Source organism: Gobio gobio (assembly GCF_949357685.1).
Source record: "Gobio gobio genome assembly, chromosome: 7".
Taxonomy (NCBI): Eukaryota; Metazoa; Chordata; class Actinopteri; order Cypriniformes; family Gobionidae; genus Gobio; species Gobio gobio.
The window spans coordinates 7,173,818-7,200,125 of NC_137103.1; the positions used below are offsets into that span (position 1 = coordinate 7,173,818).

The following is a 26,308-nucleotide window of genomic DNA, read 5'->3' on the forward strand; positions in this document are numbered from 1 at the left end:
CTTTAAAAAGACGCAACGTCACACCCGTATTTGCTCTCTTACTGGAAAATGCTCTTTTAAGTGCTGAAGCGCACAGGGGAAACAGGTAGCTGCACAATGGGTGCTTTTGCTCTTTCAGGAAAGAGGCCTTGGATGGTTCATTGCTTAAATGGCACTGCTGAACATCCCGTCACACCAACACTCATTGAAGAACTCTTCCCTCGTACCAAATTAACTATGATTGATGGTCTCAGGCGAATCGGTCATTCAACTTGCTTCAGTCCAGAGTTCATCTCGAAATATTACTAACAATTTCAAAGTTATTATGATTACTCAGTAAAGATTTCACAGCAGAAAGACACGTGAAGCATGAGTTGAAGGTGGACAATTGTACAATTATACTAAAAGACATTTACATGCTATAAAGGTCTAAACTTTCCATCAGATGACAGAAAGCATGTAGTAGATTGTGTGTGACAAGTTTTTCAACAGTTTTGATCATGTTGATCATTTAGAGGCCTTAGATTCAATTTGTGGATCAGGTATGATACAGTAGGCTTTATAGAGCTAAGCATAGTATTTTTAAACTAGTGTCATGGATGAACTAAACAATGAAAATAATCTAATGTTCGTTCAATTGTTAAAAGGAGTGTCTATATTACAGTTGAGTAAATACACTTTGTTGTCATTTTAAGAGTGTTACACAAAAGGTTTATCCATTTAAACCAAATTTATGAGGTACAAGGAAAACATTTCAACAGTATTGCTCACCACTCTGCAATGCTCTTGTGTGATCTTATCACAGATGTTTCAATATCAATGGGATGGTAACGCATTCCCCGCAGTTCTAGAGTCTCATCCAGAGATCCAACCACGTACAAGGCATCATGCCTCTCTGGAATAATATGCAAAACATCATTGATTTATTGGACGACACAACTGATTGTTCTTTCTATCATTACAGATATGAGAACACAGAAAAAATGTATTAAAACTAAATAAATAGAAAATAGAAAAGGGACACTAGTGTGTTTTTGTGTTTGGTTTTCATCTCATGCATACAGTACCTCCACTGGCATCTGTGAGTTCTGTGCGCCGCAGGAAGCCGAGGTATCCGGTGCGAGCCCAGACCGTCTGTGTGTCACCGAAGCTCAGTCTGGTGCTGAAGTGGTCCGCATGCAATGCCTCCTCACCATAAACCGTATAGTATCCTGTGGCATTATGGGGGCTGCTCACCCAGATCTGTTTTTTTTTTAAATACAGTCGCATCAACTCAGTACACATGACAATACATAATACAGAGATATTATAACAGGCTCTTCTGGTAACATGTCACATGCCCTTCTCTGCATTTTGTTACAATATTTGAAACTCACTTCTCCCAGATGAGAATCTCCTAAAGGTCCTTTGGTCTCTGTGTTGGCAATTATAACCTTCACCCCAGGCAGTATCTGTGTGTTGAGAAATATGATAAGAAATATATATATAGACCGATCATGCATAACATTATGACAGGTGAAGTGAATAACACTGATTATCTCTTCATCATGACACCTGTTAGTGGGTGGGATATATTAGGCAGCAAGTGAACATTTTGTCCTCAGAGTTGATGTGTTAGAAGCAGGAAAAATGGGCAAGCGTAAGGATTTGAGCGAGTTTGACAAGGGACAAATTGTGACGGCTAGACGACTGGGTCAGAGCATCTCCAGAACTGCAGCTCTTGTGGGGTGTTCCCGGTCTGCAGAGGTCAGTCTCTATCAAAAGTACTCCCAGGAAGGACCAGTGGTGAACCGGCCACAGGGTCATGGGCGGCCAAGGCTCATTGATGCACGTGGGGAGCGAAGGCTGGCCAGTGTGGTCCGATCAAACAGACGAGCTACTGGAGCTCAAACTGCTCAAGTTAATGCTGGCTCTGATAGAAAGGTGTCAGACACAGTGCATCGCAGTTTGTTGTGTATGGGGCGGCATAGCCGCTGACCAGTCAGGGTGCCCATGCTGACCCCTGTCCACCGCCCAAAGCACCAACAGTGGCACGTGAGCATCAGAACTGGACCACAGAGCAATGGAAGAAGGTGGCCTGGTCTGATGATCACGTGTTCTTTTACATCACATGCGTATGGAACACATGGCACCAGGATGCACTATGGGAAGAAGGCAAGCCGGCGGAGGCAGTGTGATGCTTTGGGCAATGTTCTGCTGGTAAACCTTGGGTCCTGCCATCCATATACCTAAGCATTGTTGCAGACCATGTACACCCTTTCATGGAAACTGTCTCCCCTGGCGGCTCTTTCAGCAGCCACAAAGAAAACATGGTTCAGGAATGGTTTGAGGAGCACAACGAGTTTGAGGTGTTGACTTGGCCTCCAACTTCCCCAGATTTCAATCCAATCGAGCATCTGTGGGATGTGCTGAACAAACAAGTCCGATCCATGGAGGCCCCACCTCGCAACTTACAGGACTTAAAGGATATGCTGCGAACATCTTGGTACCAGATACAACAGCACACCTTCAGGGGTCTAGTGGAGTCCATGCCTTGATGGGTCAGGCCTGTTTTGGCATCAAAAGGGGGACCAACACAATATCATCATCACGTCACAATGTTATGCCTGATTGGTGTACATGTACATACTTATATCAACCCTAACTCTAACAATTAACCCTAGGCAGAAGAAAGGCTGAGACACAAGGGTTGGGTTGGGTAGCATTAGAAGACCTCACTAAAACAAAGCCCAGGGGAGAGAGAGATGTCAGCTGGTCCAGGGAGAGATCTGTGTAGAGTTAGAAGTGGGGTGTTGGAGTAGGACAGTGGCTATGTGTAAGCAGGGAGCTTGGACAGTCAGTCTATGATGTCCTTCCATGCCCATCTAATTTGTTTTTCTGGGGTCTAGCCAACACCCCGGAGAAGAGGTTCCCTGGAGCACATCTTGAGCTGCTGCCCGAAAGCATTGAGAGAAGGGAGGTACAGGTTGCAGGTGCTGAAAGCAGTAGTTAGATATCAACCTCCAACAAGGCAACAGCAACTTCGTCAGGGATGGAGAAAGACCTCAGGTGAAGTGCAGAACCTCAACTGGGCTGCTAGCCTCAGTTCAAGACTGGCCGTTGAAGGTCGATTTAGGCATCACATCACTCAGGGCAGATTTGGTCTTGACATCTAACTGTTCTAAGCAAGTGGTTATGTTGGAACTCACTGTCCCCTGGGAAGACCGGATGGAGGAGGCCCATGAGCGTAAAAGGGGGAAATATCTTAAGATGGTAGAGGGATGTAGGAGACATAGTCGGAAGGCCCGTTGAGTTTGGCAGCAGGGGCTTTGCAAGGCAGTCATTACATCAGGCATTGAGTCTTCTTGGCATCCGAGGGATGCAGAAGAGGAAAACCACCAAGAACAATCAAAGCTGCCGAAAAAGCGTTGAGGTGGCTGTGGATTAAGAAGAGTGAGCCACTTGGACACAAACTGGAGATTGATCACCCCTGGCTGGGTCGTCCAAGTGAGGGTGTCTGATGATCCGAAACACCCCATCTTATTCCAATAAGTATGAATTTGCACAAATATTTTCGACATTGATCGCATCAAATCAGCATATTAAATCAGCTTTTACTGTATGTTCTATCAAATAAATGCAGTCTTGGTGAGAATAAGAATATTTCTCACCTTCCCAGATTCCATCAGTGGCAGACTGTGTGGTGAGCCTCTCTCGACTAATCGAACTCTGAGCAATGTAAAAAGAGAGAGAGAGAGAGATCAATAATATTTTCAGATAACCCACCCTTAAACCTACCCATACCACCACACCTGTCCTAACCTTACCCGAATCCACCTTGATAGCAGTGCAAGGGTTTTACAATACAACATCAACATAATAAGTACATTGAACTTAACAATTATTATTTTTATTGTAAGTACATAGTAGTTAAAGACACCAAATATAAAGTGGGACCAACTTTTATAATTAAGAGTCTAATTTGAATCAAACTTATTTACATATAGTTAATAAGTAACTGCACATTAGTTGGCACTGGTATATAAGCATCAGGAAAAGCAGAAGCACCTGTCATGCCGCAGGGCCCTCATGTCTAGATATACAGTGGTGGGATCCGGCCCAGAGGTGCCCTAGAAACAAACAACAGCACGATCACTGCAAAGCATGTAATACATCTGCCACCAGAGTCTGTGCTCCACCTTCAGGCTCTAACACACGTTCCGGCCGTGACATAATATGCGAGGACACATAGGACCTTCTCAGAAAGATTAACAGGCAAAGTGTGTAATTTTTTGATATACTTTTCTTAATATGCAGAGACAACTATAAGCCATTTGCATGTTAAACTAGTAACTCTGTGGCACTATCAAGGCAAGCCTTGTATGTTAGACCAGTTCCACACAGAAACACTGACTTAACCAATGGTGTGTTTCTGTTTAGATGGGAAATGCTCGGGTAACCTGTTGGCTTGCACACTTTACCTTCATAACATACAGTATGTAAGTAACAGAGAGAAGTTTGTCATCATTTTTTTAAAGGGATAGTTTACCAGAAAATGTAATTTTAAGGCCTGTTCACACTAAAGATGATAACTATAAATATAAAGATTTAATAATCGTTCAAATTCTATGAGAATAGGGAATGCCACAACACAACTATAACGATAACGACACAGAAGAATGATCTAGGGATTAGTCTCAGAATTATGTTTTACAGTTGAATGAACAATAAAAACATTCGCAGCAAATCGGCCAATCAGAATCAGCCACCCGAATTTTAAGAGAAAAACTGTGCGCTTAATATAAACAGAGCGATATCGTTCGTTGGTGTGGACGCTGAAATAGTTATCGTTATAGTTATCGGTTAGGCCTTTCCTTGCCCGCATGACATTACTAACTTTGACTTTTCTTCATGAATGTTGGTCACCAAACAGATTCAGTTCACATTGACCTCCATTGGCAACTGAAATGGTTTGGTTACCAGCATTCTTCAAAATATCTTCTATCATTTTCCTCAGGCCATACAGGTTTGGCATGACATGAGGATTAATGAGGACATTTTCCTTTATGGGTGGACTATCCCTTTAAATATATAAATGTTTTCCTGCCAGGTACATCAGACACTGTAAAAATATTCCCTTAGTTCTTGTAAAACATCATACTCTTATTGTAAATCATTATAGGGTGGAATGAGGCATTACAGCAGATACAATGGTCAGGGTCATGAATGTCACCACTGCAGTGCAAACACAGCTCCTATAAAAGCAGTTCTTCTCTATATGCACGGCTGCAAGCATTGCTTTGGCACAGCCTACAGTAGATACACAGCAAGTGCAGAGCCAAGCACAACAGCTGTGAAGAGGCAGAGCAGGCGTATGAATACATCTGTCACTGATGCACAGTCACAAATGCAGACTTCATGGATAGGTGCTTGATTTGATACACCTGTGGCAAAGAGTCTGATTGAAACACCTGAATCCAACAATTAAAAGGTGTGTGCCAATACTTATACTTTTGAAAGTATATATTAATATTCCTATGAACTATTCGTTTCTTATCTTCTAAACAATTTAATGGCGAAAAATACTAAATAAAAAAACAGGTCTCAGGATGGTATCAAAATAATATCTATTAATCATATTAATACTTAATAGATATTAATCTAGAGTGGTCCCAACAAGTATATAGACATTGAATAAAAAAACTGGTTGGACCACTTGTTGTACACTATATTGCAAAAGTTTTGGGACGCCTGTCTTTAGATGAACATGAGCTTTAATGCCATCCCATTCTTAATCCGTAGGGTTTATTATGGAGTCGCTCTAACAGCTTCAGCTCTTCTGGGAAGGCTTTCCTCAAGGTTTAGGAGTGTGTTTATGGGGATTCTTCCTCAAGGTTTAGGAGTGTGTTTATGGGGATTCTTCCTCAAGGTTTAGGAGTGTGTTTATGGGGAATCTTCCTCAAGGTTTAGGAGTGTGTTTATGGGGATTCTTCCTCAAGGTTTAGGAGTGTGTTTATGGGGATTCTTCCTCAAGGTTTAGGAGTGTGTTTATGGGGATTCTTCCTCAAGGTTTAGGAGTGTGTTTATGGGGATTCTTCCTCAAGGTTTAGGAGTGTGTTTATGGGGAATCTTCCTCAAGGTTTAGGAGTGTGTTTATGGGGATTCTTCCTCAAGGTTTAGGAGTGTTTTTATGGGGATTCTTCTAGAAGCGCATTAGTGAGGTCAGGCACTGATGTTGGACGAGAAGGCCTGGCTCTCAGTCTCCGCTCTAATTCATCCCAAAGCTGTTCTATCGGGTTGAGGTCAGGACTCTGTGCAGGCCAGTCCAGTTCCTCCACACCAAACTCACTCATCATGTCTTTATGGAGACGCTTTGTGCACTGGTCAGTCATGCTGGGACAGGAAGGGGCCGTCCCCAAACTGTTCCCACAAAGTTGGGAGCATGAAATTGTCCAAAATGTCTTGGTGAAGCATTAAGAGTTCCTTTCACTGGAACTAAGGGGCCAAGCCCAACCCCTGAAAAACAACCCCACCCCATAATCCCCCCTCCACCAAACTTTACACTTGGCACAATGCAGTCCCGTTCTCCTGGCAACCGCCAAACCCAGACTCGTCCATGGGATTGTCAGACAGAGAAGCGTGATTGGTCACTCAGAGAACACGTCTCACTGCTCTAGAGTCCAGTGGTGGCACACTTTACCCCACTGCATCCCACGCTTTGCATTGCACTTGTGATGTAAGGCTTGGATGAGCTGCTCAGCCATGGAAACCCATTCCATGAAGCTCTACACACTGATCTTGAGCTCATCTGAAGGACACAGGAGTTTGGAGGTCTGGAGCTCTTGACTCTGCAGAAAGTTGGCGACTTCTGTGACCCTCAGCATGCGCTGACCCCGCTCTGTGACCCTCAGCATGCGCTGACCCCGCTCTGTGATTTTACGTGGTGTTGTTCCCAATCGCTTCCACTTTGTTATAACACCACTAACAGTTGAGCGTGGAATATTTAGTATAATATTTGGACTTATTGCACAGGTGTCAGCCGATCACGCTTGAGTTCTCTGAGCTCCTGAGAGCGGCCCATTCTCTCACTGATGTGTGTAGAAGCGAACACACACACACACACACACACACACACACACACACACACACACACACACACACACACACACACACACACACACACACACACACACACACACACACACACACTCCTGAGAGTGGCCCATTCTCTCACTGATGTGTGTAGAAGCGTCTGCAGGCCTAGAGCTTGAGTTATACACCTGTGGCCATGAAGGGATTGAACACCTGAACTCAGGGATGTGGAGGCGTGTCCCAATTACTTCATATTTATATTTAATATATACTTAATTTTCTGAAATAAAAAGTGCTGGCACAAATGATGTATAATAAAAAGTAATACCAAAGCATTGGTCACTCAGACACTAGAAGCAAAGCCTTATGTCATGCACATGAGCATTTATACACACAGACAGACATGAAAAGCAGAGCCTTTACAAGCGTCCTGAAGCCCCTCTAGCACCCCTGTGCTCCCCATCGGGGTCACAGTACCTGCTCTGCCAACTTGCCCAGCCTGTTGGGCTGATGAGAGCGCATGGGGCAGCAGACAAACACAGGCGCACATTTAATACACAAACAGATACATATACATACAGTTACAGACAGGCAACCAGGCCAGTCAAACAGAACATTTAAAAACAATAACCACAGATAAAGGCCTATTCACACCAAGAGTGATGCCACCCAAACAGCATTACAAAACATGTTTTTACACCTTAACACCAAGCATAACTTTGGAGAAATTGAGCATATCTGAACAAAAGCACAAATGTATGTGTTGTGATCAATGCATAGCGAAAATGTAATGGATGTGCTATCAACAGCTCGACATCAATCTCAGAGTATCCTGGACACAAGAAGACAAAATACTGGCTTTGTTGCAGGGCAAACTTTCGCATTTGGCGTGAATAGATTTATACGAATGCACTATTTTGTTTTAATGTTACTCACACTCTTTTCAAAGCACACGTCAGGGTTTCTGCCTACATAAGAACAGGTGAACTGGTCCCTCACCTGAAGACAAATGGCCACATTGACCCTGCAGCCGAAGGTGGTGCTGACGGCGCGCATCGAGAGCCCCAGGTCTTTGAAGATCTTGGAGAAGGACTGAGTGAGAGCGATGCGAGGACGTTCCTCGGCCACCACCATACAGGTCCGCACACACGACAGATTCACGCCCCGTAACTGCAGCCGTACAGATGGTACAAATCAAACACACGTGCAACTTGATTTATGCCCTTTAACAAATGCATCCAAAACTATTGCAAGCTAAACGGGAGGTCCTAGAATATGTTGATACACAGAGATTGGAAATATAGTCCAAGAAAGAGTAAAAACAGAACCTGGATGAATAAATCAATACAATTATTAGTACTGGGTATTGAAATACATACTTTTCAGGTGAACATAAAGGTCAAAAGAACAGCATTTATTTAAAATAGAATCTTTTGTAACATTATAAATGTCTTTACTGTCATTTTTGATCAATTCAATGCATCCTTGCTTAAAAAAAAGTATTAATTTCTTTAATATAATGAAATGTGGGTTGTACTTAATATTACAGTACGTGTACTTACAGTGTACTTACCTAAGAAAGTAGAGGGTAATATAAGGCAACTACAGGGGTTCAGGTTAGATTTAGGGGTAGGTTCAGGGTTAGTACCCAGTTCCCTTTCGTTCAGTCACTACGACGTACGTTAGTGACTAACGAATGGGGGTTTCGCTTAGAAGCCAATCATCTTCATCGTATTCAACAGCGCCCAATGGCAGTGCCAATGCCATGGGCATGCGGAATTTGCATGCGTAACTCCGCCCCACCTCGTGGGTATATAAGGAAGTACGCTGCGAACATCGCATTATGTTTCTGCTTTGGAGCCAAGAGGATCTCTTCACTCCTACAAGCCTGATCTGAGTCATCGACAGCTTTCGAGACGAGCAGCTTTCCAGAGGCGTTGGTGTTACGGCGCGTTCCAGTGATCATCATACTTCCTGCTTGCTGATCTGTGCAGTGGTCTGCTGACAGCTGGTGTGTGGTCCCTGGGCGCTTCGGCGTTCTCTGCGAGGCTTTCCTCTCATAAAAGAGCTTACACGTGACGCGTCCTTTTCAGGATGTCTCGTCCGTGTACTTCTGGGTGTGGTCGGTTGCTTTCCTCTTCTGATGGGCACGAACACTGTCTGATATGTTTGGGCTTTCAGCATGCTCAGACAGCGTTCGCGGATGAGTCATGTTCTCACTGCGGGAACATGACCATCGCAATGTTGCGGTCAAGACTCCATGACCTTCGTACTGAAGTGAGAGTCCCCTCTACCACACCCCGATCTACTGAGTCCCAGAGGCCCAGTACTTCGGCTGGTGGTCAGGGTGACTTGACGGTTACGGTGTGGAACAAAGCCCCGACGCTCATGCCTCGGGCCACACCCCCGTCTTGCACATTGCAACCCGCGAGTGTTCAGATGCAGATCGCGGGGCCGGCTCCGGCCCCCCCGCGCATCTCATTTGGCGCTCCAGAGGAGGATGCGATGTCGATCACCGCATCACAAGGTGGGCTCGAGTCCTCTGGAGATGATGACTCGGCTGTGCTGCCGCCCTCGGGCGTGCCAGCATTGCCCGAGTCAGATCCAGAGCTGACAGCCATGTTGTCTCGGGCAGCCGCGAGTTTAGGGATCGAGTGGAACCCTCCACCCTGTCCCGAACGCTCAAGGCTCGATGATTGGTTTTTGGGGGCTCGCGCTGACAACCGTCAGTCCTTGCCCTCAATACCTTTCTTTCCCGAGCTGCATGAGGAACTCACGCGGTCCTGGAAGTCCCCGTTGTCTTCCCGCGACCGTTCACTGACTTCCTCCGCCTTCTCCGTCCTCGATGGGGCGGCAGCTAAAGGGTACACTGGGGTCCCTCCAGTTGAACGTTCTGTTGCGATGCAACTGTGTCCTCAGAGCGCTTCAACCTGGCGTGGTGATCCTAAGCACCCCTCCAAAGCCTGTCGATTCACAGCAACCTTGGTGTCGAAATCGCACAGAGCCGCGGGGCAGGCTGCCGCTTCGCTGCATGCCATGGCGATCCTCCAGTTCTACCAGGCCAGGATCCTCAAGGACATGCACGAGGGTGGAGTTGATCCGGGGCTCTTAAATGAGCTGCGTGCCGCCACCGACCTCGCTCTCCGGGCGACGAAGGTGACCGCACGCTCCCTGGGTCAAGTGATGTCCACAAATGTGGTCCAGGAGCGTCACCTGTGGCTGAACCTGGCCGATATGCGGGACACCGAGCGAACCCGGTTCCTCGATGCCCCCATATCCCAGGCCGGCCTCTTCGGCGGGGCGGTTGAGGACTTCGCCCAACAGTTCTCAATCGCCCAGAAGCAGACTGAGGCTATTAAGCACGTACTGCCCCGGCGGCCAGCTGCTGCCTCCACCCCGCCGCCGGCGCAGTCAACTCAGTCTGCTCCACGCCGAGGACGCCCTCCTAAGGCTCCCGCCCCTCCCACCCGGTCCAAGCAGCAGCCTTCACCCGGGCCGGGTCGCGGAGGAAGCCGTAGGAAGGCGTCCAAGTCCCCTCAGGCCGCCCCGCGCCCCGCTAAACGCCAGGCCAAGCGGCGCTCCTGAGACGGACGGCTCAGGGATGGGAAATTCTTTCAAGGAGATGGTAGCAGGACCACTCCTTCCCCCGGTGGAGGGCCGGGGGAGAATCCTTTGTTCAGCTGCTGGCCCCCGGGTCAGCAGCACCCTATGTTGGTCAAAGAAAGAATTAACACTCCCATCCCTGAGCCCACAGAGTCCGGTGATGACGGTGCGCGCCACCCACGGGTCCCGCCACTCGCATCCCACTCTGTCGCCAGCCTCCTGGCAGAGCAGACCCCAGTGGAACGCTGGTCCTTCCCTGGTCTCCTCTGTCAGGACGCAGCTGTCAACCGTGCCCCCGCACCGGGACGCCCCACAGCCTCCCATGTCCGGGCCGGTGACGCTGCATCGCTGCAAGCCCACACCGGGTACGTCTGTACACCGTATGACCCCGCTGGTGCAGTTTCTGGATGTCTGGCTTCAGCTTCCAGGGCTGTCCCGCTGGGTCGAGCGGACCGTCAGGCGCGGCTATGCGATTCAGTTCGCACGGGTTCCTCCCTGCTTCCAGGGAGTCCGTTCCACCATGATCGGGGCCAACACCCCCGTCATGCGAGCGGAGATTGCCACCCTACTGGCGAAGGGTGCGATCGAACCTGTCCCTCCAGCCGAGATGAATTGCGGGTTTTACAGCCCGTACTTCATTGTACCCAAAAAGACCGGTGGGCTACGGCCAATCCTGGACCTGCGCATCCTGAACCGTTACCTTCACCGGTTTCCGTTCAAGATGTTGACAGCGAAACGCCTTTTCGAATGCGTTCGTCCACACGATTGGTTTGCAGCGATCGACCTGAAGGACGCCTACTTCCATGTCTCCATTTTGCCTCGACACAGACCGTTCCTACGGTTTGCTTTCGAGGGGCGGGCATATCAGTACGCAGTTCTACCATTCGAGCTATCTCTGTCCCCTCGCGTCTTTACGAAGATTGCCGAGGCAGCCCTTGCGCCCCTTCGGCAGCACGGGGTCCGCATCCTGAACTACCTCGACGACTGGCTCATACTGGGTCCCTCTCGAGAGCAGGTTTGCGGACACAGAGATCTGGTGCTCCATCACCTAGCCCGTCTGGGCCTTCGGGTCAACTGGGAGAAGAGCAAACTTTGCCCCGCGCAGAGGATCTCTTTTCTCGGTATGGATATCGACTCGGTCGCCATGTGCGCGCAGCTTTCGAGCGAGCGCGCGCAGTCTCTGCTGACTGCCCTTCGACAAGTCGAGGGCCAGAGTGCGGTTCCACTGAAACATTTTCAGAGGCTCCTGGGGCATATGGCATCTGCAGCCGCGGTAACGCCGCTCGGATTGCTTCATATGAGACCGCTTCAGCACTGGCTACGCGATCGAGTCCCGAGATGGGCATGGCGGTCTGGCACGCTCCGGGTACTAGTGACTCGGGCCTGCTTACAGACACTCACCCCGTGGTCGAACCTCAAGTTTCTACGGACCGGAGTGTCCTTAGAACGAGCTTCCAGGCATGTTGTTGTGACAACAGATGCATCATCCACGGGCTGGGGTGCCATGTGCAATGGACAAGCAGCCGCGGGCTCCTGGACAGGACCCCAGCGCCTTCTGCATGTCAATTGCCTCGAGTTACTGGCTGTACGGTTCGCCCTGCACCGCTTCCGAGCGTTGCTGAAGGGTCAACATGTGCTAGTCAGGACAGACAACACGGCCGTAGTAGCGTACATCAACCACCAGGGCGGTCTACGCTCCCACCGTATGTCTCAACTCGCCCGCCATCTCGTTTTGTGGAGTCAGAAGCGCCTGAGGTCCCTTCGTGCTGTCCACATCCCTGGAGACCTGAACTGTGCAGCCGACGAGCTGTCACGGTTTCAGCCTCTCCCCGGAGAGTGGAGACTCCACCCCCAGACGATCCAGCTGATATGGGAACGGTTCGGCGACGCACAGGTAGATCTGTTTGCCTCCCAGGACTCTTCCCATTGCTCCCTGTATTATTCCCTGACCGAGGGCACCCTCGGCACGGATGCACTGGCGCACAGCTGGCCGTCCGGGCTACGCAAGTATGCGTTTCCCCCAGTGAGCCTTCTTGCACGGGTACTGTGCAAGATCAGGGAGGACAAGGAGCAGGTCGTCTTGGTCGCCCCGCTTTGGCACGGCCAGACCTGGTTCCCAGAACTCTTACTCCTTGCGACAGCCCCTCCCTGGCCTATCCCTCTGAGACCAGACCTTCTGACTCAGAGACGGGGCACCTTTTGGCACCCGCGTCCAGCGTTCTGGAAGCTCCACGTGTGGCTTCTGGACGGGACACGGCAGGTTTGAGTAGCCTTCCACCTGCGGTGGTCGCTACCATCACTTCCGCTAGAGCTGAGTCTACACGACGTCTCTACGCGTTGAAGTGGAACCTCTTCGTCACATGGTGCTCTTCCCGCCAAGAAGACCCCTGGAAATGCCCGATCGGGTCCGTGCTATCGTTTCTCCAGGAGGGGGTGGAGCGAAGGCTGTCTCCCTCCACCCTGAAAGTGTACGTGGCCGCAATATCTGCCTACCACGATCTCCTGGGAGACAAAAAGGTAAGTCAGCACGACCTGGTCATCAGGTTCCTGAGGGGAGCGAGGAGACTGAATCCTCCTCGCTCTCCTCTCGTTCCCTCTTGGGACCTCTCAGTAGTCTTAAGTGCTCTGCAGAGGCCTCCCTTTGAGCCTTTGCGGTCGGCCGAGATTAAGTTCTTGTCTATGAAGACGGCTCTGCTGACCGCATTGGCCTCGCTTAATTTTCGGTTGACGAAGCGTGCCTTGAGTTCGGGCCGGCTAACTCTCACGTGATCCTGAGACCCCGGCCCGGATATGTGCCCAAGGTTCCTACCACTCCGTTCCGAGATCAGGTGGTGAACCTGCAAGCGCTGCCTTTGGAGGAGGCAGACCCAGCCTTGGCATTGCTCTGTCCAGTACGCGCTCTCCGCGCCTACGTAGACATGACGCAGTGTTTCAGGACCTCAGACCAGCTCTTTGTCTGTTATGGTGGAGAGCGGAAGGGAAGTGCTCTCTCAAAGCAGAGGTTGTCTCACTGGGTGGTGGACACCATTGTTTTGGCTTACCAGCAGCAAGGTCGACCATGTCCCCTTGGTGTGAGGGCTCACTCCACTCGGAGTGTGGCCTCCTCTTGGGCTCTAGCGCATGGCGCCTCGCTAACAGACATCTGCAGAGCTGCAGGCTGGGCGACACCCAACACATTCGCCAGATTCTACAATCTCCGAGTGGAGCCAGTGTCCGACTTTGTACTCGCCCCCCCGAGGGGCCGGTAATGGACCACGCTCAGGTGTCTTCGCTTGCTCGCCATTCCACTCCCATGACTGGATACGTGCGATATTTTCCTCAGGTGAGCTCCCCGAGAGCCCTGAGCTCCTCCAGCACTGTCGACGCCGACATCAGTTCAGTCTGCCCTTTCGAGCCCAGACCCTCATGTCCGGCCAGGTGCTCCGTGTGCATGGTTCCCCTCCGGCGACCCCCACACGAGTATTCCCACCGTAAGCCTCCTCAGTGAGCAGGTGTCTTTCCCTTGGCAAGTCCCTGCCACCCCTAGGGTTAAAAATCCACCTTCGGCTGGTACCCTAGAGATCTTCCATATGCAACCCTCAGCGGGTCATATGTGTATTCTCTAAGTCCTCCCTACGGTAGGCACCTTGGCATTCCCTCACTGGGATATGCTTCCCAGTGTACCTTGGTAATCCTGTGATAAGTGGGAGTCCTAGGGCCTTAAGTGGCGGGATCTCACACTTACGCAGGGCACTGGACGACAGCTGAGTGGCGCTGTTTTACAGGTTCCCCCATTCGTTAGTCACTAACGTACGTCGTAGTGACTGAACGAAAGGGAACGTCCGGTTACGTATGTAACCCTCGTTCCCTGAGGAGGGAACGGAGACGTACGTTTCCTTAGCCACGTCAGCTGTGCTGCCTGGAACGCGAGGAGTTCAGTCTTGGCTCCTGCAGCAGTAACATAATGCGATGTTCGCAGCGTACTTCCTTATATACCCACGAGGTGGGGCGGAGTTACGCATGCAAATTCCGCATGCCCATGGCATTGGCACTGCCATTGGGCGCTGTTGAATACGATGAAGATGATTGGCTTCTAAGCGAAACCCCCATTCGTTAGTCACTAACGTACGTCTCCGTTCCCTCCTCAGGGAACGAGGGTTACATACGTAACCGGACGTTATTGTAATTACTGGAATAAGCACATAGTATGTACAACAGGAGTGTGAAATAAAGTGCTACCAAAATATGATTATATGTTACATTATGTAGACTAAAGGTACGGTCACACTAAATGTTTGGCAAAATTTCGCAGGTCAAAAAAGGTCCATTGTGTGTATAATGAAAACACTTTCAAACCAAGCAGCTTTCTGTTGGTCGGCATTAGTGTTGTAGTACTCGAGACCGGTCTTGGTCTTGAGACCGGTCTTAAGGCCATTTTTTGAAGGTCTTGGTCTTGTCTCGGACTCGACTGCATTTCTCCTCGGTCTTGTCTTGGTCTCGGACTTGGAGGACTCGGGATTTTATCTCAAGACCAGTCAAGACCACAACTGCAAGGATATCACTAAATTGCTGGTGCATTGTCTGATTTAACATCATTAATGTGACTTGATGTAAAACTTAGAGCTTAAAATGCAATTAATAACTTCTTTGTAATGTGATTTATTTTGTTACTGTGCTGCCGGGTTCAAAATCAATGCAGCATTGTTTCAAAAATGCACAAAATTAATGTAAATACCCACAAACTTCTGAGATTTAGTTTTTTTATATATAACAGAATATAATAAAGCAATATCACAAGAGCAAGGGAGCTGTTTGCAAATTATATTAATTTATACAAACGTTAAATAAACAAGAAGTTAATATAAAAAAATTACATTTTAAACTGTGTCTTTGCTAATTTGGCAACGTTTCGTTATTAAATGAATCAGCTGCTTTGAACAAATTGGTTGAATAAAGGATTCCGTGACTGTTAATGTTTTAATGTTAAATTAATCTGAACATTATTTATGCAGGTGTAATTGTACCAATTCAGATGCAGCTTCTGTGCCATGAGTTTTATTGTTAGTGATTTGATTGTAACTGCGCTATAGTGTCTTATTATTCTAATTGTATTTATTCATTAAATATAATTCATTTCTCAGACAGTAGATATGGCTCTTTTAGATGAATTTAAGGAGTGTTGGTCTGGTCTTGGTCTTGACTCGGTCTTGGTTTAGGTTTAGGTGGTCTTGACTACAACGCTACTCGGCATGACGAATTAGCGTGACCAATTTGAACATGAGTGAAATCTGCATGGGGATTCACACTAAAAGGACTGGATTTCGTCCACAAACTTTCACAGAACACCGGTAAATGTGAACCGCACCTTTAGAGTGTGTAAGTAAGTAAGTAAGCAAGACTGACCCGCAGAGCTTCCGTCTGGGAGCCCAGGCCTTTGGTACACATCTCCATCACCGAATACGAACAGAACGTCACTCGCACTTTATGCTGACTGACCGCAGACAGCCACAGAGACGCATTGGTCTCCAGCTCCAGAGGAGGAACCAGAATAGACTGATGGCCTGAGTACACACTGCAAACACAAACACCATTAACATTACAGTAACCCTCATGCTGACGTCATGTGACGTCCGAGTGTGTCGTCTCTCACCTGCAGAGACACCAGAGGGCGAAGCCCAGGCCACAGTAGGGGTCCAGGCAGATGGCGATCTGTCGAGATGGGTACAGCTCACACTGCAGCTTAATGGAGCGACACAAGGCACTGGTGGCAGCATGGGACATCTGCGACAAACACATGCTGTTAGAAATGCCACTTTCAGACCAGCGTGATATTATAGCCCCGTGGATGATGACGGGTTAGAAAGATTCACCTTGACCCCAGCCAGGATTCCTGTGGTAGACACACTGAAGTCCAGGTAGGCGAGCATCTCTGGGGTGGGAGGTTTGTAGATCTGAGGAATCCTCTTTCTTGGGAGATCATCTGAAATGGAACCAATAAACCTCATTTAAAGAGGACCTATTGTGTCTTTTTACCTTCTTTAGTGTGCGATGTTGCCGTTTGAGCATGAAAGCGTCCCTCCAGCGGGATTTCTTCTCTATATCAGTGTCAGTGTTTCTGAACTCCTGAAACGCCTCCATTGTAGCGTCGCTTTTGAAAATTATGACTAAATATCGTCGTCAACGAACCTTTATCACGTGACGAAAACGAGATGAGACGCAAGGTAAATGCTGGTCATGTGACGATGGCTATGATTAAATGTATAATGCAATATTGTTGACGAATAAAAATGAGACTAGATGTGGTTTACAAAATAAAAACCTTGCTAAAATGTCTCTTCATTTTTGTTGACTGAGACGAGACGAAATTTTATAACGTTATTTTGTCTTGTTTAGTCTAGGGCTGTGCAATTAATCGCAATCGCAAAACAATCGATTTCTAAACCATACAAGACTGCGATTTAATTAATTAATTTATATTTTAATTCAGAATACTACAACGTTCTTGTGCGCATGTTTAAGATGTTACCCAATCAGAGCTCACTCAGCTCTATTAATGAATGATATGCATCATGGGGAAACTCAGACCTCATTTTGTCTTCGGTCTTCGGTTTTTGTTTGTGAAACTCAGACCTCATTTTGATTTGCTTTTGTTATTTTTTTTGCCAGGTAATACTAATAAACTCATGTTCAAACCACAGACTAAAATAAGCTAATTTTTGAAAATTATCTGGAAATATTTATTTCATATTCAGTTTTTTTTACCACCCACTTGCATGATGAATAATTAATTTAAGATTTATCACATTTTACAATGAATATAATTCCAAAGCTACATAATTAAATGATATTCAGAACTGTAATTCAGTCAAAAATAATCTGTCAACCAATTTTAGAATGTACTGTATTTATTTGTTTTTAATGAAACAAATGTTACTAGTGAACAACAACATAAAAACACATTTACTACGCCACGACCACAGATATGTGTCCAGCTGAACGATGGAGCCGCATATGAGTTTAACGGTTTTGAAGTTTATTAATTGTTAAGACTGGAATTTAGGTTAGTAAACCTCTTTTTTTATGTTGTCTGTTCTAAAGACAGTTTATTACAGTAGTGTATATCAAGCTATTAATACTGTTGTTAATAATGTTATTTCATTGTGAAATGTTATGTTATGCACTTCTTGTGCACTGGCATGTTTGAAAAAGCAAAAACAATTGCCAAAATCGCAATTGCAATATTCATTAAAAAAAAATCGCAATATGATTATTCTGTCCATATTGCACAGCCTTAGTTTAGTGGCGTTATTATTATTATTCAGCAGTATTTCTGTGTGTCTCACTTCAGGGGCTGCATCAGGTCGCACTGCGCAGACGCAGGCGATGTCACTTCCTCAAGCCCCACTTGCGGCATTAATTAGAAAATGCAGCTGCGGTGAGTTAGCGTAAGCCACAACAAACAAAGTTAAGTCTGACACAGAGAAAGGGAGAAAACGAAGAAACGACATTTGGAAAAACTTTCATTACACAGAAGTGGAAAAGAAAACGGAATGTGTTGTGGAAAAAGATGGGGAGAAATGAGGCCATAAAATCACAGGAAAAAACACCACAAACCTTAATTTATTTTATTAAAATGTATGTGTGTGTACTTCTAACATGTTTAGTTGTTAAAATAATTATGTTGTAAATTCCAATCAGAGCGTCTTCCGTGTCTGGAATGGATGTATGCCTGAGTCTATAAGGTAACAATAATATAATAAGATAACCTTGTTTGAAATGGGTTAGGCTAAAACGTACTAAAATACAATTTTCATTGACTAAAACTAGACGAATATAGTCTTGGATAATTCTGACTAAAATAAGACTAAAATGCTCATTTAGTCGACTGAAACTTGAACGTGATTAAAAATAATAAAAACTCAAATGACAGCTTCAAACTAAGACTAGACTAAAACTAAATTTAAAACAGGCCGCCAAAAACAGCACTACTCCATTGTAGTCTTGAGATTTCTTCTGGAAATGAACACGTCACAATATTCCTCATTATAATAATTAATACGCAGAATAAAGGGGCGGGCCTGGTTTAGTTAGTAATGCTGCTGCGTTCCCGGCAGGTTTTTGAGCCCGTAAGTTACGACTTCAAACCATGACTCACGACTTTGTAGCGTTCCAGGCAAAGTCACGCCAAACTGCCTGAGCGCTAGGAATTGTGGTAGCTAGATGTAAACAAAGCATGGCGGACCGTATGAGGCTCATTTACAATCAGTAATGATTTAGTAATGCTTACTTGCTTATTTGAGGGAAACGGAGGGGAAAAATGGCGCATACGGCAAGAGAAGCTGATATACCTTTTATTTAACGTTAATTGTATATTTGTTTCATAAACACTGCATCCGTAAGGGCTGTCATTGTTGTTTCGTGAGCTATGTGACGTCTGCAGAACATTACATGATTGAAAAATATTACGAATTTAAACAAATTCACAAAGGAAGAAGAAAGAAGAGAGAAATGAATATCACTGCTTCTCTCGCGAGAAGTGAATCTCAGTTTCCCTGATCCGCATCGTGTGATTGGCTGTTCACTGCTGATGTCACAGCTAAACTCCTAAACTCGGGATCAAAGCCAATGAGAAAGCTGATGATCAGCATCATGGGACCAACAAAGCCTGAATAGATTGGTTTGGTTTTGTCAACTCGAAACTAATCTTGTAACCCTGAGTTTGTTAAACTACCATCATGGCACAGGCTCCTGCTCTAGTAGAGCCAAAAACAACAGCAAGACTTTGTTAAAGGGCCTAATATGGGCTCTTTAATATATGGTTTACAATTATACAAGAGTACAACAGTGTAAGTGATGTCTTTACCTGTGTCCAGTATCAACGGCCAGGCTTTAATGTCCACAGCAGCCGCTGCGTCTTTGGATTTCAGTAGTTTCATTATTGCTTGTGTTGTCAGAATACAGACGGACTTACTGACCTGTCAAACACACACAACGGGAGAGACAAAGGACAAAATAACACTTTATTAATAGACCCTTTCACAGACTGTGATGACGCGTTTTAACGGTCATCAATATCGTAAATCCTGCAACGTTTTTTGCATTTAAATTTTTTTTTAAATATATGTACATTTATAACACTAATACTTTGTATTTTATTACTTTTGCATCAAATTACAATAAAAAAGTTACCGCTGCTGTGAGGGTGTTTAGTAATAGCGTCTATTGGAGTGATGGTAAAAATGAACATATTTCTCTTTTTTCACTGCCGTTATTAATCTCACTCTATTTTTTCCCTCTTTTTGAAAGTTGTGAAATCACTACTGTGTTGTTTTTCTTTTGCTATGAGCAAATGTACACACACACAAAAAAAATTCATGTATTCTCTCATTCACAGCTATAATATTTAACCCAACTATGTAACTTCTGGCATCATATGTTTGCAATACCTCTTGATATGTGTTAATTTAATATGAAACATGAATTATTAATGAACAGTAGTATGAGACATTCCTGTTAATTTATACAAAAATGTAATATATATATATATATATATATATATATATATATAATGTTTGTATATATTATGTTTGTCACAGAATGTTTGTATATATTATGTTTTATATATTATATGTATATTATATATATTATGTTTGTAGAAAATATAGAATTTTAATAATTATATTTATTATATCTAGAACGGTATATAAATCTAAGATTACTGTTTGTAGTAGTCCAGATTAAAATGAATAATAATAATACAATTAATAATACATTTAAATATCAATTAAATTTTTATATTTATTACATTTATAATCAATTAAATAAATAAAAAACATTGAAAATAAGTAAAAATACACTTTAAAAAATTATAAATAATAATAGTAAATTAATAAATGCTGTAACATAAAAATATATATAATACCAGATGAATGAACTAACATTAACAAAATTAATGTTATTGCTTAATTGTTAAATAAAAGTAAATCAGATATAATAAAGACTGTAGCTATGTTTCCATCCAAAGTTGCGAATATAATTTATGCGCAAAAATGCAATATCGCATAAAACATTTGCGAATAAAGCACCGTTTCCATCCAGTGAGTCAAAGAGAACATAATCGTCACTTCCTGATAAACTACAGCTAAAAAAATCACTGAGAAACATAGGAGACGCCACCATATATTATCATTTTCGTATATGATAAATAATTTGCGTCTCAGAGAAACTCGTTGTCATGCCTTCAGAGGCAGATGTGCTGTTTGGGAACGCAGTCATGTGACAGTTCTAGGAGGGAAATATACCGAGCATCTTTGACAACAGACTTCTGAAAGACCAAACCAGCATTTCAGATGCTGTGCAAACAAGATTTTTCCGCTGGTTAATACAGTTGTGCTGTTACATCGCAAAAGTCACATGATTTTCTGCGCATCAAGGAATTTATACGGTAAATGCGTTTCCATAGTAGTTTATGCGCATGTTTTCGTATCGGATAGAAAATGTATCCGACTCAAACGAGCGCATACGTTTTTTATGCGCATCTTGGCATCTTTTTGATGCGATATCCCAAAATGCGCATAAAAATAGGTGGATAGAAACATAACATAGCTTGTGTCCCTCGGCTATGGTGAACAGCATTCAGAGGCTCAGCTCACCTCAACAATCATCTTGACAGACAAAAAAACTCACACACACACACAAAAACACAATTAGCTTTTGGAATGGCACACGTTAATTTGTGTGTGCGTGTGTTTTTGTGTGTATAAGTGTGTGTGTGTGAGTTTTTTTGTCTGTTTTGCACTCTTGATGTTTTAGAGATCTTCACTGTTGAGTCCTTTTTTCTGCATCCTGGCTGATTTGTAGATTGTATGCACAAAAAAACTCTGTATTTTCATATTTTTGCCAATTTCCCATTCATTTCCTATGGGGGTCATTTTTGACCTGAAGGTCCTGAGTGTGACTATATTTTTTTACGACTACTTAGACGTTTCAAATCCTGTCCCCAATTTTTTGGGTGTTCATATACCAAGTACCAATAAAGTCACCAAGTTTCAGACCATTAAGATGAAGCTACAATTTTTTTTTAAAAATTATAAAACGCAAGATCCACTATAGTAGTAAAAATGTGCTATTGCGTGATAAAAATGCTCAATGTGTCCACCAGATGGCACCGATCTCATAAAAAATTGCTTTCATGAGGCCTAGGCTTGACTCTAAAATGAAATACAGCTTTAATAATAATAATAAAAAAATTATATATAGATATAAATTTTTTATTATATTTTATGATAAAAAATGGGTCATAATTATTGCATAAATATTCATTATAAATCATAAAATGATCTCAAAACACCAAAAAAGAAAAGAACAAATATTATTGAACAAAAATGTATTTCATTGATTTTACTCAAATCTTTTTTATCTTAATCCCGCCCTCCGGGTCATTTTTGACCCGAAGGTCCTGAGTGTGACCCATAAATGAAGAACCCCAGAGGGCTAAGTGTTAAATAAAGCTAAATGAGATATAATAAAGGCTATGGTGAACAGCATTCAGAGGCTCACCTCAACAATCATCTTGACGGTGGGCAGGGTGGTGGTTAGGTTCTGTGGGTGCGGAGGCCTGACGGTGACGGGAACGCAGCCGGCGTACAGGCAGCCATAGAAAGTGGCGATCAGATCGATACCTGAGACACACACACAGAGGAGTGAAACCCTGAGCGCGGACAATCCTTCATCACACCGCCCTCATACAAGCCTCCTCTCTCACCAGGAGGATAAACCAGCGCCACATGGTCTCCAGTGTTGAGTCGGCCTCTTTCCATCAGCGCCACCGCCACGCGCTCCGCACGCTTGTGCAGCTGCACACAGGACGCTGTGTTGGCCACGGTGCCCTGAACACACACACACACACACCAGTGTTCATTTCGTTGACGAATAATTTGTCATAATTTTCATTAACGACCATTTTTCACTGACGAAAACGAGACGATAACTAAATAAAAACTAGTGTTGGATGACACAAACTATGAGGAAAATCAACTGTCGCTTTCGTCAGCAGATAAAAAGGAGATGTAAATGTTAGTGAGGGTGGATTAGGGCAGAGATGGGGTCAGAACTGATGATCTGTGTCACAGATGCTGATCTAACCTCTGGAAAACACGGCTCATCCCCAATCCAGCTCCAGAGCGGCTCAATCAATAACACACATTTATGCCAGAATATTGCTTATGAACTAATGCTGATGAATAATGACTGTTTACTTTACCATGTTTATATAGTAATATGTTCTAGACGATTATAACAACGCATATTTTATCTCCCTCATCTGAACTTGAATGAGCTCCTGCAACTGCAATAGAGGCGCAGAAATTTCAAAATAAGAGTCCTGGTGTATTTCCAGCTGGTTTATCATTAAAAGTCACGCATTATATATTCGTTTTTGCTTACACAATAAACTGTATTTAATTGTATTCCCATTTAATTCATAGTCAGGAGGAAAGACCAGTATTTGACACATATTCAATAAAGTATCAGGTTATAATAGTTCACTAAAACCATTTAAAAAATCTTCATTACTTGAAATTAAATAAATGTTAACTGAAATAAAATAACACTTATTTGAAGCTTTAGCTTAACCTGATATGGCCTACTGACTAAAACAGAAATATAAAGTTATAAAAACTATATAGATGTTTTTAAAAACAAACAAAAAAGTGAAGTGAGCTCTATTTCGTGTATTTTTAATGTCAAAAACAAAATGATGTCAAAATGTCAGTTCAAATGACAGTCGGTTATGTAACGCTTAAATGCTTAATGTTTTACAATTGAACTAAACTCATTAGACTTTAGGAGAATAAATCTACTGTAGATCTAGTCGACTAAAACTAAACTAAAACTAAAACTAAAAACAGTTCAGGAGACTAAAATATGACTAAAACTAAATGCCATTTTTGTCAAAAGACTATGACTAAAACTAAATCAAAATATGCTGTCAAAATGAACACACACACACACACACACCCATGCGGTGAGATATCAGTGAATGATATCCTCAGAGATATGGGAGATGGTGAGAGGTGTACCTTAGCATTGAGCAGCAGGAACAGAGGGTGATCAGGAGTGGCCTGAGCTCGCCACTGCAGAACGTCCTGCAGATACAGGAACTACAAGAGACACACACACACACAACACGTCAGGATCACACACACCACACGCCCAACAAGTGCACTTCACTCTGTTGAACTTTCGCCGCCTCTTTATTGGCTGACACTTGACACCGCTGACATACAGTGGCATGAAGAAGTGTGTGAACCGCTTGCAGAATCTGTGAAAATGGGAATCATTTTAACCAAATAAGAGGGATCATACAAAATGCATCTTATTTTTTATTTAGTACACTGCAAAAAATGCTTTTCTTACTTAGTATTTTTGTCTTGTTTTCAGTCCAAATATCTAAAAAATCTAACATTAAGAAGCATTTACTAGACAAGCAAAAGTTTTTGTCTTGTTTTGGGGGAAAATAACTCAAAATGAAGGGAGTTTTTGCTTAAAATAAGCAAAATAATCTGCCAATGGTGTAAGAAAAATAATCTTAATTCAAACAGAAAACAAGATTATTTTGCTTACCCCATTGGCAGATTATTTTGCTTATTTTAAGCAAAAACTCCCTTCATTTTGAGTTATTTTCCCCCAAATCAAGACAAAAACTTTTTGTAAATGCTTCTTAATGTTAGATTTTTTAGATATTTGGACTGAAAACAAGACAAAAATACTAAGTAAGAAAAGCATTGTTTGCAGTGTACTGTCCTTAATAAGAAATTTTACATAAAAAATGTTTACATATAGTCCACAAGACAAAAAAAAAAAGCTGAATTTATTAAAATAACCCTGATAAAAAGTTTCTGAACCATTGATTCTCAGAGCTGTGTGTCGTTCCCTGGATGATCCACGGCTGTCTGTGTGTGTGTGTGTGTGTGTGTGTATGTGTTCTCTGGATGATCCACGGCTGTGTGTGTGTGTGTGTGTGTGTGTGTGTGTGTTCTCTGGATGATCCACGGCTGTCTGTGTGTGTGTGTGTGTGTGTGTGTGTTCTCTGGATGATCCACGGCTGTCTGTGTGTGTGTGTGTGTGTGTGTGTGTGTGTTCTCTGGATGATCCACGGCTGTCTGTGTGTGTGTGTGTGTGTGTGTGTTCTCTGGATGATCCACGGCTGTCTGTGTGTGTGTGTGTGTGTTCTCTGGATGATCCACGGCTGTCTGTGTGTGTGTGTGTGTGTGTGTGTGTGTGTGTGTGTGTGTGTGTGTGTGTGTGTGTGTGTGTGTTCTCTGGATGATCCACGGCTGTTTTTTGTTTTGTGATGTTGTTCATGAGTCTCTTGTTTGTCCTGAGCAGTTAAACTGCCCAATGTTCTTCAGAAAAATCCTCCAGCTCCTGCACATTCTTCAGTTTTCCAGCCTCTTTTTCATATTTGACCCTCTCCAGCAATGACTGAATGATTTTAAGATCCATCTTTTCACACTGAGGACAATTGAGGGACTCAAACACAACTACTAAAAAAGGTTCAAACATTCACTGAAGCTCCAGAAGGACACACAACGCATTAAGAGCCGGGGGGTGAAAACTTTTGAACAGGATGAAGATGTACACATTTTTCTTATTTTGTTTAAATATCTTTTTTTTTTTCATTTAGTACTGCCCTTCAGAAGCAACAGAAGATACTTGCATGTTTCCCGGAAGACAAATTAAGTACAATTTACCTTGATTTTCAAATTCAATAGGTTTTCACCCCCGGCTCTTAATTCATTCTGTGTCCTTCTGGAGCTTCAGTGAATGATTGAACCTTTTTTAGTAGTTGTGTTTGAGTCCCTCAATTGTCCTCAGTGTGAAAAGATGGATCTTAAAATCATACAGTCATTGCTGGAGAGGGTCAAATATGAAAAAGAGGCTGGAAAACTGAAGAATGTGCAGGAGCTGGAGGATTTTCCTGAAGAACATTGGGCAGTTTAACGGCTCAGGACAAACAAGAGACTCAAGAACAACATCACAAAACACACACACAGCCGTGGATCATCAGGGAACGACACACACACACACACACACACACACACACACACACACACACACACACACACAGCCGTGGATCATCCAGGGAACGACACACACACACACACACAGCCGTGGATCATCCAGGGAACGACACACACACACACACACACACACACAAACACACCCACACACACACAGCCGTGGATCATCCAGGGAACGACACACACACACACACACACACACACACAAACACACCCACACACACACAGCCGTGGATCATCCAGGGAACGACACACACACACACACAGCCATGGATCATCCAGGGAACGACACACACACACACACACACACACACACACACAGCCATGGATCACCCTGGGAACGACACACACACACACACACAGCCGTGGATCATCCAGGGAACGAAACACACACACACACACACACACACACACACACACACACACAGCCGTGGATAATCCAGGGAACGACACACACACACACACACACACACACAGCCGTGGATCATCAGGGAACGACACACAGCTCTGAGAAACAATGGTTCATACACTTTTTATCAGTGTTATTTTAATAAATTCAGCTATGTTTTTGTCTTGTGGACTATATGTAAATA

The 26,308-nt window shown here is 44.3% G+C and overlaps 1 protein-coding gene across 4 annotated transcripts in view; it reads right to left on the minus strand.

The window, feature by feature from the left end:
- Positions 1 to 26,308, minus strand: part of dip2a (disco-interacting protein 2 homolog A) — a 203,141-nt gene that overhangs the window by 3,743 nt on the left and 173,090 nt on the right. For all 4 annotated transcript variants that reach the window (XM_079822075.1, XM_079822074.1, XM_079822077.1 and 1 more), the window contains 13 exons: positions 23,712 to 23,792; positions 22,397 to 22,520; positions 22,192 to 22,313; positions 19,496 to 19,607; positions 16,503 to 16,612; positions 16,283 to 16,413; positions 16,036 to 16,204; positions 8,050 to 8,220; positions 4,027 to 4,088; positions 3,630 to 3,687; positions 1,356 to 1,430; positions 1,047 to 1,221; positions 751 to 874 (listed from right to left, as the gene is read on the minus strand). In XM_079822075.1, coding sequence (XP_079678201.1) covers positions 751 to 874; positions 1,047 to 1,221; positions 1,356 to 1,430; positions 3,630 to 3,687; positions 4,027 to 4,088; positions 8,050 to 8,220; positions 16,036 to 16,204; positions 16,283 to 16,413; positions 16,503 to 16,612; positions 19,496 to 19,607; positions 22,192 to 22,313; positions 22,397 to 22,520; positions 23,712 to 23,792 — 1,514 coding nt within the window. The remainder of the gene's footprint in view (positions 1 to 750; positions 875 to 1,046; positions 1,222 to 1,355; positions 1,431 to 3,629; positions 3,688 to 4,026; positions 4,089 to 8,049; positions 8,221 to 16,035; positions 16,205 to 16,282; positions 16,414 to 16,502; positions 16,613 to 19,495; positions 19,608 to 22,191; positions 22,314 to 22,396; positions 22,521 to 23,711; positions 23,793 to 26,308) is intronic.